Source organism: Rhinatrema bivittatum, chromosome 13 (assembly GCF_901001135.1).
Source record: "Rhinatrema bivittatum chromosome 13, aRhiBiv1.1, whole genome shotgun sequence".
NCBI lineage: Eukaryota > Metazoa > Chordata > Amphibia > Gymnophiona > Rhinatrematidae > Rhinatrema > Rhinatrema bivittatum.
The window spans coordinates 70,348,720-70,362,633 of NC_042627.1; the positions used below are offsets into that span (position 1 = coordinate 70,348,720).

A 13,914-nucleotide genomic window follows, 5' to 3' on the forward strand; every position below is an offset into this window, starting at 1 on the left:
GGTGAATTTTCAAAGGACTTACGCATGTAAATGTAAGATACTATCTTAACAATTTTCAAACATCCATTTATCCACGTTAAGTGCACTTATTGTGGGTTAAACTGATTGACAATTTAAAGGCATATATAGTATTTATGCAGCTCCATCACTGCTCTCTACATTAATGGTGGGGGTGGAAGGGAAATAGAACCAAGAGCTAAGAGAAACAGATAAGTATGAGAGAAAAAAAATGTGTGAAGCTTGCTGGGCAGACTGGATGGGCCATTTGGTCTTCTTCTGCCATCATTTCTATGTTTCTCTGTTTCTATGTAGTAGCAATTTTTGAAAGCTCACTTACATGGTAAAGTGCATTTACACGTGTAGAACCCATTTTTAAGCGTGTAAGTGCTTTTGGAAGTCAGGCCCTATATTTGCAAATGTACTTCATCTCCCTGTTTTGTGGATTTGACCTTAGTTTATCCTTTATGTTAAATCGTTTGTGTCTACATATCCCTTTGGTTAAAAGTGCTATATAGAAAAGGTAACTTTATTACAGCTTGCATAGAGTTAAAGTCTATGGCTACTTTGCACCCTCAAATTTTAACCCAATTTTCCAAAGCAACTTCCATGTTGAAAATGCGTGGGTGGTCCTGGTCTGCGTGCACAGCGATGTGTGGAGAGACACACCCTGCTTGGCGGAAGTGTAACTTTCTGCACGTACATTCCAGCATATACTTTCCTAAATCTCAAATTGAAAGCAAGTGTGTAAATGCTTTCCCTTGGCCCCTGAAACTCCTCCTGCCGGTACAGGTAAAAACGCGTGCAAAATAACAATCACTATTACATGCACGCTTCACTAATTGATTTTCAGTGCACCACTTAAGCACATGAAATAGGGTTTTATTTACATACGTTGCTTTGAAAACCCAGCCCGGTAAGACCAGTAATTCATTCAGTCAATAACCCGTTCAAATTGTTGGGGAATCCGAACAGATTTTGGTCACAAAATGGAAACAAAATCTGAATTTTACCTCTGCTCTTGGAGGTAGTTCTGAGTCGGCTGCCTAGCTCACGCTTACTTTTCTGCTAATATCCAAAGAGAAACTAGCCGGGCGATTCCTCATCAGAGATCAGCCGCCAGTACAACACGCACACGCACTCAGAGTGCGCGCCTATCGCACCTGGCGGTTCCGCGGGCAGTCGATCGGGGGACGAACAACAGAGAAGGGGAGAAACTTTTCAGACTATGTGCACTGGGGCATAATCCATGGGTGCTTTCACAGCAAAACTGCCCGTGTGTTTTCGCCTTGAGATTTGCTGCACATGCAGAGTACCCCCGGACATTTGCACGCACTGTTTGTCTGGGCACTCTTTACATCGTAAATAGCACATGGACCTTTGCAAAGGGGAGCTGCACATGTTATTATTATCTGCCCTCCTCCACAACACGCGTTGAGGGAGGATTAATTTTTTCAGACAGCCATTGTATGTGCGCAACGCAAGTTTTGCTCGCACAGATGGGTTTGTAAATTGCCCTAACCAGCTATGGGTGCTCGCATGATATAGCACTGACAGTCCTATTAAAAAATAAACATGTAATTTCGCACTGTGGAAGAGAAATGACACAATGCTCACGTTAAACTAAGAAATTACTAACAGAAGAAACTAATCTGAGATCCCGCACTGCTCCTTTTGACAGTGGCCTTCAAAATTAGCCAGGAAAAGCCAAGTTTTTTCTTGCTTTTGTTTGGATTCCCTGTAAGCCACTTTGGTGAGTCTTTCGACTGGAAAGGCTTGGTACAAATCAAAAATAAGAACAGAACTGAACATTCAAGGGCAAATCTTTTAAGGATATGCTTTGGTCAGAAACAACTCAGGAAATCTCAACAAAATGTCTCGTTTTGTTTCTTCTCGTTTTGAGGATAAAATGAAAGAAAAATGAACTGAATCTTGTTTCCTTTTACGAAAACAAATAAATCCTGCATTCCTCTGTCTCTCCCCTACTGCTCCAACCCACGCTGGTCCCCGGACCCTCTCCTATCTTACCCCGTCCATCGACTCCACACGGGGCAGGAATGACCCTCGCTTGTATCCCGTGCCACTGCTGGGGTATGTCTCAAAATCGTGCTGGTGACCCGAGGCCAGCGCCATTCTGTCGTACGGTTTCTGCAGCGCAGCTGGGGTAGAGGAGACTGGGGATCGCTCCTGCCACGGATGCCAGCTCTGTGGGCGCAATGGGTAAACCTGGGCACCCCCAACATCAAGCAAACTCCTTCACGTAGTGCGGGGAAAAGGCGATTTGTGTTGAGAATAGCAACTCCCAATTATTTTTAAACATTGACTCCCATGACTCCTGCCCCATTTAGTGCTGAAAAAGGGGGGTAAGGAATTGGGGAGGGGAGCCAGAGGGGGATCAAAAGGGAGGGAGAGAAGCATCAAAGGAGCCTGGGACTTTTTTTTTTTTTTTTAATATCTTTTTTTAGGGCAGGGGAAGGTGGCGGAAGTCCAGACATGACACCATTTCTTTCTTCATCTTGGGGGGTTTTTTTCTCTTTTTTTCTTTCTGTATTGTTTGCTTCTTTCACTTGAAATAAATGAAATGAAGCAAAAAGGTGAAGCAAAATAATAATAATAATAATAATAATAAGATAAATGGAATAAAGAAGTAGAAAAATACATTAAACAAATGTCTTACGGAGAACTTGGCCTTCTCCCCAAGTTGCGTCCTACCGATTGCAGGGGGAGTAGCGATCCGTCGGGGGGGGGGGGGGGGGGGGGGGGGGGGCTGGGGTCTCAGGCAAAATGTTCTCTGGTTACCATGGCAACCCGCCGACATTCCATCCACGTCAATGGAGCCATCAGCAGGGTTTGCCACAGCAGCTCATGATGACGCCACCGTCTCTCATGAAATGCCAGCTGTTTCAAGTACTCGAGATTGTTTGCAAGCAAACTAAATATATCTCCCTCTCTTTTTTTTGTTCCAGCATTTATGTTATAGTTTTAGATGTAAACCACCTGGCATAGAGTGAACCATCTGCTTACTAATGGCGTCATAAATTTAATTGTTGTTCACCTCACTGCAAAAATATTGATATAACAACATTTATATACCTCTTCCAGATACATATTTACAGCTGAAAAGAAACAAACAACATGAGCAACAGTACTAGAAAATAAAACGCTGCTATTTCATGGGAGATAAACCGAAAATAGACGTGAACTGTGTCATCACCTGAATGTATTTCCCCAGCAGATCTTGGGGGGAAATCTGAAAATTCCCTGAAAATTGAACCAGGCTGAAAGTGTGCCTGGCTCAGGTTGACTTTTGAACTATTCACACTGAACGGTGTCATCAGTACTAAACAGGATGCCTCCCTATGGCATATATCAGGGGCTGGATAATAAAAATCACATAAAACATTTGGAGAACCCTATTCAGGCACTATCTGGCTGAACAAATTGGCTGGATAAACATATAGTTTATCCGGCTAACTTTAAACTTGCTCAATAGCAGGTCTCATATATTCGGCTAACATAGGAGGTAATTTTCAAAAGCATGTACACACTTAAAACTGGGTTTTAACATATAAATGCACTTTAAGTGTGTAAGTGAGCTTTTGAAAATTGCTACAATAGACGCCATTGAATTGTCCATTGGATTTACTTGTGTAAGTGCACGATACACGGGAAAAGGGACTTTAGAAGATTATTACGATAGTATGTTACTTTTACACATGTAATTCCTTTGAAAATTACCCCCTTACCTGGATAAGTCTGAATATCTCATCGGACTAAGTACTTGATTCACCAACATTCAATTACCTCAATGGAATAATTAACGCAGAAGAAGCAAGTTTCTTTTCAGTGGAAAGAATAATCTGGAACAAGAGGTCACTTATGCGGCTCCAAGAAAGTAGACAGGGAAAACAGGAAATATTTCTTGAAGAAAAGAGTGGTGGATGCATGGAGTGGCCTCCCAGTTGACGTAGTGGAAAAAATGGAAACCAAATTTAAAAAATGCATGGAATAAGCACGGAGGATGTGAGGGACGCCAAAGATCAGCCGGGGTCAATGACAATACACCGGGAACGAAACCGAGTAGGCTTGAGCTTCTTGCCTACCATCCAATGCTAAATTTACGTGTTTCATGTTCTCCTGGGGATGCCAATGGCTGTCACTGTGAAAACGTTTCAGCCTTTTCTGAGCATAAGTGATCATCATACACAATTATTCGGGTTGTGCTTTCACTTCAAAATGACATCAATGATATTTGCTGTTTCCTTTTATTTTGTTTCCAAATTAGAAAAGAAAAAAAAAATACAGACGTTTTTTTTTTAATTGTTTTAGCACATGCTAATACTATTATGGCAATTCCTACAACCACAAAAGCCAAATAATAATAACTAAACAAGATGTTTTCCCCTGCACATGCCAATAAATAAACCTTGCCTTTCTGAAATGAAATGCTTTGGTAAAGTTTCATTTTCAAGCTTCATTTTGATTCTAATCACTCGTCACACACCTCAGAGGATTATTTCCTCACATTCTCTTTTTTTGTCCATGGTCATACAGTGCGTTTTTGTATCACTTCCCTTGACTGCAGGACTGGATCCATCCCACCTTTGCCCATCAATGCCATTATTGAATTAAAACTTGGTCCTGTATGAAACTCACCAAACACACAGCAAAGCTTTATGTCCTCCATTTTACATCCTCCACTGGGTAAAATTTCCTATTACTACCACTCTGGCCCTATTAGATGCCTTTTCCATTTCCTCGGTCATTTCACAGCCTGGTTATTCTTATGGTAAGATGGACTATAACGATTCTGATAACAAGTTTGCCCTCTGCAACATTTGTGAGCTGCAATCAACGGCAACGCTGCCGCCTCTGTTCTAGAACTGGATTCTCCCAAACTCCCCAGGTCGGACTAGCAAAATAAGGTTGAAAAAGAAGCACTTCCATGATATTTCAGCTTGCACCTTGTATAGACCGTAATCTATATTCCTTTACGACGAAAGCCCCAGCTGTATCCAGTTGGCACATTCAGACACATTTGCATTTCAAACTGATTGGTGGAAAGTGAAATGAGGTCTGTACAGTTTTAGCACCTTCTAAGCAGGTTTCCACAATGACCACAATAAGCACATTTTATTTTGCCAACGTCTGGATTTGGTTTTAGGACAGGAGCGGTGAATGTACCTCTCTAACAGTGCCTTTTAATCCCCAATTCAATCTGACACTTGGCTAACTTTCATTACAAATCTCATCTTTTTTTTTTTCCCCTCTGTCCCTGCTTTCTGTGATGTGCTCCCTCTCTCCCTTCAGAGCAGCGCGCCAGCGATGGGCATTCATTTTGCTCACATGGATTCATGGCAAGGAATGAGCTCCCGTCGGGGTCCAGAACTGCTGAACGCGGAAGCAGAACCACGAGCAGGGACTCGATCAGAGATGCAACTACCCGGATTCAAGATCCATTACGGTACAGAAGAGCATTTCCTCTTGTCCTGGTCCTGGAGCGCTGCTTCTAGGGGAAGAGCCCAATAATAAATCTATTTTTTGCAAAGGATAGGTTATGGAAGAAGATAGTGGCCATCACCTGACTGGCTGCAAGAGGAGGTACAAAAAAAAGCTGAAAAGAACAACTGTGCCAGAGAAACTCTCACAGACTGGCTCTGCTAACCAAAACCAAATGGAAGAGACCACGCTCCACCTAACTCTGGATCATAGAGGAAAGGCTGAAGGCTGTTTTGGAATAGAAGAAGGTTGAAGGTACAGGGGGGCAGCGTTGCATGGCCTAGAAAACCCAGCTCTGTATGCCTGGGTGGCCTTTTCTGCCATTTTCAACTTGATAAGCTCAATAATATTTACATCCCAGGTGGCAGTGTCTACCTGAAAGGGGATTTTAGCGTAGGAAACATCTCATGCTGCAATGCTTATAAGGTAGAATAAGAGAAGAGACTTTGAAATCTACTCACCAACACACACACACACACACCCATTTTCAAAATGGTTTTCTCTCAGATGTGACTTTTGAAAATGGGACATCCTGTTTAAATATACGACAGCCCGTGGAGTTCCAATCCGAAATGAAAATTTGTCGCATTCTTCAGACGAGTGGTTCTGAGCACAGGTTGGAGGAGCCTCTAGCCAGGCCGGGTTCTCAGCATTCCCCTGATGAAGCTGCAGCCATTGTACCTGCATACAGTGGAGGCAGATCTATCTCATCCTGGAAACCTGACTGGCTGGGAGATCCCCCCCCTCTCCCCCGAGGACCACAATAAGAACCACCATTTTTGACACCGTGACTAGAAATGTTTATAGCACTTCTGTTGTATCTATTCTATTATATTACTGGCAATATGAAAGCAAGACAGGCAGCTGCTTCTGTACAGCTACAATCAAACGTACCAGGTTGGAAGGCTCTCACAGGCTTCTCAATCTTTCCACAGGGAAATTAGTGATAGTGCCCTTGAAGGTCAGGAAACCTGCTTGTGATCATATATAGCACAAATACTTAGACTGCATACAAAGGCTAGACTTCCGAAGGCTAAAAAAGAAAAGGCTTAAGACATGACACGATTCATTTTAATGTATTCATATTTATATAGTCGTATTAAAATGCATTTTCATTTTCAGTGTTGCTGCTCAGCTGGAATGAGAATAAGCACAATTGCAAATGTATTTTCTCTCCTAGAGAAACAAAAAAGATGTGATTTGCATAACTTGTTAGCACTGGCCAATGGCAACAGAGAAGTCTCACATGCCATAGCGGCAGGAACCTTTTGAACTGAAAGTGGCAAGAATAATTAACAGGGGTGTGCACAGACATTTTTTCAATGTTTGTTTGGGTTTTGGTTTTCATTTGTTTTGTTTCTTTTCATGTATTTAAAATGAAAAGGAAAAAAAAAAAGGAACCAACAAACAAAATAAATGGAAAATTAGCCAAAACAAAATGAAAAGTTGGACCCGTCAAAGGGACAAAAAAAAACAAAACCCTTCCCAAGCCGCCCCTCCCATCTCCCTTGCCCCATTCCTAGACTCCTCTTAATATAGGTTTCCTTTTTTAACTGGGCAGGAGCAATCTCTGTTCACTCTTACCCCCTCTGGTGCTATGGTTAGAAATAGCGCCAGAATTCCGAGGCTGGCACCATCGCTAATAAATTCTGTACAAAGTGGCATCGGCCAGTCCCAGACCCAAGCCATGGCCAGTTTGTACAGAAACGAAGATGAAAATACTTAGCTTTCTCTCCCTGATCTCATGTTCTAAAACAAACAAGTCCCAACACCGGCTATGTTTTGAGGCTCCTTAGGGGGCTATTTGCCAATTCTCAGCATCTTCTGTAACTCTCTAAACTCCTGGTCCAGACTCGCCACTACCAGACATCTTGAAAGGCATGAGATCCTTTACCACTCTTCATTTATGGGGCTGAAAAACACAGTGGACATGGTCCGTGACTAATGAGGCTTCATGAGTGACTAGATATAATAAAATAAAATAAACGGTCGCACTCATATTAGCGTACACCAGGTCACTATTTAACCCTCTAGGAGTGACTGTATCTAAAATGAAAATCGATCTCCGTTGTCATGGGTTGTGAGCCCTTGGGCTGTGACGCGGTTGACACAGCCTAGCAGGCGAACCCACTAGGCCACGCCGGCAGCTAGTGGACACATTCTTACTGGGACTGGAGAACGAACTTCACCTATACCAGACCCATTCCCTGCAGGTTGAGCTTTTGGATTTCAGGGGCCAGCAGGGCTTAGTCAAAAGTCCCATAGGGAGTGGTCAGATGAATTCAAGATGTGGGCAGTGGTCAGGGCTGGCAACAAGTAGATAGTATCCAGGTCAAAGCCAAGGTCAGGGCAGGCAGTGAGCAGGCATTATCTGGGTCCAGGCCAAGGTCAGAACAGGCAGCGGGCAATCAGTATCTGGGTCCAAGCTGGGATCAGGGTAGGCGGCAATCCAGGAGAGTAGTCAGAATCTGAAACAGAGGTCAAAACCAGGTAATCAGACCAAGACAGGCAAGACAAAGCAAGACCAACACTGAGGACCAGGACTCGGGAGGAACCAGCAGGACAATAGTCAGAGCAGGGACAGAATGAGCAAGCCAGGCAAGGCAACAAGACAGTGTAGAGAAGGCAGTGAGGCAAGGCGGATAAGGAAGCAATTTGCACCGCAAGGCTGCAGAAGAACCTGTTGCTGAGGCAAGGATTAGTTGGACAACTGATCCTAATATCCCCCAGGCTGACTGACATCATCGGAAAGTGCCAGAAGAGAGTTCTTGCCGCGGAGTCTTTAAAAGACGCTATGTGGTGCGCATGTGAGCTTAGAGAGGCCCAGACCAGGATCGGTGTGGTGGCATCCCAGCCGCACCGGAGCAGGGGTGGCATCGGGAGGGGGCCAGTGACTATTTGTGGTGAGTGCGGCTGCTTGCAGTAATGTCTGCATCCAGTCAAACATTACATCTGTTCATTCAAGTTTACAGAGGCTGGTAAATCACACACACCTGTTTTTGTTGGACCAAGTGATCTAAATCTGCCCATTTATACACATCAAAAGTATGTTTTATGTGCAGATGAATGTGTATAAATTGACAGGTTTATATCAAGTGGTCCAACCAAAAAGGTTATACTCAAACATAGCCGATTAGGTTTTTTAGTTATCTGGCTGCATGTTGCTTCCCGTCGACCCCTTTCCCCATGGCTAGCAATCTCCAGGAAAATCACAGACGTCTGGTTGTGAGAATCTTAGCCATGATCTATGGATCACAAATTTTTGGATCGCCCTTCTCTTGTCAAAACGTTATTATAATGAATTTCTTTCCAGCCTTTTATACCTCAATGATAAATAGGTAGACAGCAAACATTGATGAAGACATTACAACTGTTCCAAGGGTTAATTATCATTGCAAAAAAAGACATATGTAATTTATAGCTACATTGAAAGAAAGTTAGAAACAACTACGAACATGCTCTAAATAATTATATATTTTTCCTCATGCATCATGTATCTAATATGTTTTTCAGGGTTTCCGAAACATGCAAAGTGGGAAAAGACTGTATTACAGTGGTTCTCAACCCTGTCCTGGGGACCCCCCCCAGCCAGTCGGGTTTTCAGGATATCCACAATGAATATGCATGAGAGAAAATTTGCATGTTATGGAGGCAGTGCATGCAAATTTTCTCTCATGCATATTCATTGTGGATATCCTGAAAACCCGACTGGCTGGGGGGGGTCCCCAGGACAGGGTTGAGAACCACTGCTGTATTATGTAATATACTATAGTGAATTGCTTTTATGAAAAATATTATTACTATGTGCTCCACTGTATTCTATGTGAATATGTGATAAGTTATTAAAAAATTTTCTATACAGTTCTCCTAACTATAATTATGTGAAATATGCAATAAGGCCGCTAGTATAGGCTTCATGTGTACATAAGAATAGCTTTCTATCTCATCTGAGGTTGGCTTTGAATAACAATCCACATTTCCAAATGTATAACAACCTTGGGTTTTTTAGCCTTTTTCTCTTTCTGACATTATGTCTTTCCATTAAATTTAATCAAAAAGCAAGCTACTAACACCTTGAAAGGTCAGAGGCAACATTTTTTTGCCTGTGGTGATTCTTCTTAGCTGATGGGTATTCAAGAAAGAGGGATGCTTGTGAATTTGAATTTAGACTGCAAAGACAGATGGCTCTCAGGGTGGGTCATGGATTAAGCTGGATCAAATGAGAATGCAACCAAGATATGCACAGTCTCCACTACTGGGCAAAATAAAGCAACCAGAGTTTATGGGAGAGGGTCACCTTATTTCATGCAAAGCATCTGAATTATTTTATTGCTTAAATAAAAGGCAGAGGCAACTACAGTGGTAAGCACTGAGAAAGGAAGTGAGGCTGTGATGGGAATTAGGTATAATTAGGGATATTGATGGCAGATAGCGGGATGTGACTTATCCAGCTATCTCTTTGTGGATGGGCAGTCGGCGGATTGGGGCGGTGATACTTAGCCGGATGACTTATTCGGTTAAATAGCAATATTTAGACTTAGCTGGTCAATATCAGGTCTAAACAGATACAACTTATCCGGCTAAGTAGCTACTTCTACACAAATATTCAGTGGCATAGCCGTGCCGCTGAATATCCACGTAGCTTAGCCATCCCTCGTCATATTTCGTGTGCTGCAAGACCTCATGGGGATCAAATCTCAAGCTCTCATTACATACATAGTCCAGATGCAAAGAGTGTTGCTCCAAAACAGAAATGAGATTTACTAGAGACAAAAATAGAAAGTATTCAGCAATAGAAAATAGTTTGTGGAGATGTAATATTCCACAAACATAGAAATACATTTTCTCAGGCGGCTTGAGCAATGTGGCAGGAAAGTTGGGACTTTCCTTTGTTCCCACCCAGTCTTTTTATCCTTCAGTAGCCTGGCTGAAGCCTAGACAGCCCTCTTCTCTCCCTTGGAGCACCAGAAATACCTGGTTGGTGCCTTCCATCTCATAGACAATCATTCCTTATTCCATGCACTAGGGTCAAGGGCCTTCCGAAGCACTGCTGGCATCTAACTCCATCCCGGAACCCGCTGCAACTCAATGAAAGAGCAACCCAGTATCTCAAGAAAAAGAAAGGCGATCTGCTTATCTTCTTCCAGAAACCTGGAGAGCACCCTCACTTGCTCCTCTGGTCGATGACTTCTCTCAGTGACTTGTGGAGTCATCTTTCTAGATTTAGACAAATAGCCCACCCTGTAGGGCATGGACCCCGACTATCACTCACTGCAAGCCCTACACCCAGGGGATCTCCTGTTCCTGGAAGTTTTCACTTATAATATACATAGTGAGGTCTAGTCAGCCTTACATTTAAGGTAAAACCTTTAAATTGCCTGCCTTGCAGCAAAGTCTGCACATTTGCTTTACCCATGGACCTTGCCCCAAATTTCAAAGGGAATGTACCTGTCCACTTTCCCTGTGCATCTGTTTTTAGTGCGGGCAATATTTCAATGGTAAATAACATATGAAACTTCAGTCTGTGAGCATAATTTACAGAACCCACCCAAAAAAACAAATAAATAAATAAAACCACTCCAAGGATTCCACTTCCCCTCACCCCAATCTGGCTAAACTGGAACCCTGTATCTGCATCCAACCAGACTGAGGGAGGAAGACTTTCAAACTGGCTACTTACCCAGGTAAATCACTACTTAAATCAGTTAAATGGCTTTTGAAAATGGCCATCTAGAAGCAGAGCATGAATAAATTCCCCTTATCTGGAACTGAAAGCAATGTCTCAGTGGTGGGGGCCATTTTTCAGGGCCAGATCACTGCCTTAATGGTCAGGGAATTAAAAGGTGAATCTGGAACGTTGTGGGAATATGGGAATTTCAAAATTAAGATGGTCAGACATATCGATACCAAATTAAAAGACCTTAATGGGTATGTGGGATTCCTCACCCCTTATCAGACATAATCATGACTCCCTGTCAGCCTTCTCACCACTCTGCAAACACATCACCCACTCCCCCACTTCAGTTTGTAAGCAAACTATGAATCGCCTGTGTCGTAAGGCAACGTCCTCCTTGGCCTTTAGTTGCTAATTCTGCTTTGACTTGATGAAGAGGGTAGGGTATGCAGAGTTGCAAACCTACTGAGAAATAATTTAACTAACAGCTGAGCAGGGGGTAAGGGCTCCCCCTCAGAGAATGGAGGGAGGATCTAGGAGGGTAAACTGAGCAGGCTACTCCCCTCCAACTGAGGGGCAGATGCACCCGATTCTCCTGTGCTCCTGACCCACATCTATCTCTTCCCATGCACTGTGCCATTCCAGGATTCCACCCCTCACTCCTTTCACTCCCAGCTCACACTAAACACAACTTTGGTAACTTGAAAATGTAAGAACATAAACCCCCCCCCCCCCCCCCCCAAGAATATTAAAAATGCCATGCTGGATAAAAGCAACAGTCTATCGAGTCCAGCATCCTGTCTCAGTTGGCCAACTGGTAGTTACCCGGCAGATCCTAATAGGGAGATCCATTCCCTGTAGCTCAATCCCCTAAGTTAGAGGTAGTGACCACTACATCTAACTGACTAATAATAATTGTTAATGGACCTGTCCTGAATCTTTTCCAAACCTATTTTAAACCTCATTTATACTATCAGCCTTGATAACATCCTCTGGCAACACATTTCACAGCTTAATTGTGCAGAGAGAACCAGAAGAGAGATGCAGTCATGGCTGCCAACCACCAGCAAATTTACGGGCTGTCCAAAGATATTTACAGATCTTACAAACAGGTCCATTTTGGGACTATTTTACAGGCAGCCTGTAAAGCTACAGGCAGTTGGCAACCCTGGTTGTATAGCTCCCAAAAGCCAGCCAAGAAATATATTAATTTAGTCCAATAAAAAGGTATAACCTTATATTGTTTGATCTGTATTTCCATGCATTCAAGTGGACTAGGCTTGCAACTACATAACTTTATCCAAGATGACTGATTTCAGAATAATTCTTTGCAGGCTGGAAAAAATAAAACAATTGATGCAAAGCATTAATTTAGCTTTCTGTGCTTTATGCGGGGAATGGGAGAGGTCGCTGTCTTTTTCTGGTTAATCTATGGGGGCTAGTTGATTTGGGATTATTTTTGGGCAAGATTCAGAGCTCAGCTGGGCCTCTAAGCTGCTAGACTTCCTTCCACTTTTGGAACCAGAAGGAAATCGGAGCTGCTGTCCCAGTTGGGCTTTGAACCTTGCCAACAAAATAATCCCCCAAATCTTTAGCCCTACCAATATGTAACAACAATTTCCTGCCTAAAAACAAGCATAAGTCGTCTGCATTAAACAGGCTTGCACAGAAGCTAAAAAGAGTGAGACTGGGAGAAAGAGGATGAAAAGGTTGATTCAAGATATGATTGTGTTGAACGGAGCATCCATGTCAAGCCCTGATCCTTTTTCCCTTTGCTTGCTATTCTTGTGATTGTGCAACATGAAGGAAAGGTAAATGCTCACTCTCAGGAGCCCCCACACTACCCGTTTTACTTTCCCAGGCCTCTATGGATCATTTTGCTCACTACTGGACTGATACATGTGCTGGCAGGCTTCTCTGTTGCTGGTCTCGATGTAGGAGGAGACCACGGCTGGGGAGGTGTACGTCACTTACCCTGATCCTGCACATCCCTACTGGTTAGTACCTGCTCAGCAGCTTTTTGAATATCAGCATCAGAGTATCTGTGTTTTAAAATGTTTTCTGCAGGCCCTACGCCAGTGCTTAATTAATTTTGATAAATAATAAGTCCGTTTCTGTAAGCTAAAACATTTTCTTGACTTCTAAAGTGTCATCCAGGGTGGAAGTGTAGAATGAAGAGCCCCTGAATGCACGGCAAATATAACATAAACGTTTCAGTGCGTCTCAGATTATTGTTGTATTAGATCTGTATGGTGTGCTTAACTGCTTTCATTTTTTTTTCTTTATTCTGTGTTTCCTGACATCCAAATTTTCTTTCCTGACTTAAAAGCAAATTTTAAAAGCCCTGCGCGTGCCAAAACTGAGAGATACGAGCACGAGTTGGGCTGGCATGTGCCGAGCGGATTTTATAAGCTGCCCATGGACGTGCGTATCTCCCACTGTACGCACAAGGGTAAAAAAAGGACGGAGCATGGACTTGATTTGGATGGGGTCTGGGCATATCGGGCCTTGCCAAGCAATCTGCATGCAAATACTTACAATGGCCTTGTGCATGCCAGGGTCCTCTGCCGCGTACATTTACTTCTGCTATGGATAGCGTGGAACTATTAAAACAAGACATCTAGACTAATCAGCGAGGTTGTAAGGGTTGGGGCTAACGTGGGGAAAAGGCGACTATAAAAGGGAGGTTTTGGAAATCCTATTCCTTAACTCGGCGATCTGGGAACAAACTAGGAAAATGGCAA

General features: G+C 43.1%; 1 protein-coding gene across 1 annotated transcript in view; it reads right to left on the reverse strand.

Annotated features, from left to right (window-relative positions):
• Positions 1 to 7,014: 7,014 nt before the first annotated feature.
• AGBL1 (ATP/GTP binding protein like 1) overlaps positions 7,015 to 13,914 on the reverse strand; it is a 712,193-nt gene continuing 705,293 nt past the window's right edge. The window contains exon 23 of the mRNA XM_029574654.1: positions 7,015 to 7,964. Coding sequence (XP_029430514.1) covers position 7,964 — 1 coding nt within the window. The 3' untranslated portion in view covers positions 7,015 to 7,963. The remainder of the gene's footprint in view (positions 7,965 to 13,914) is intronic.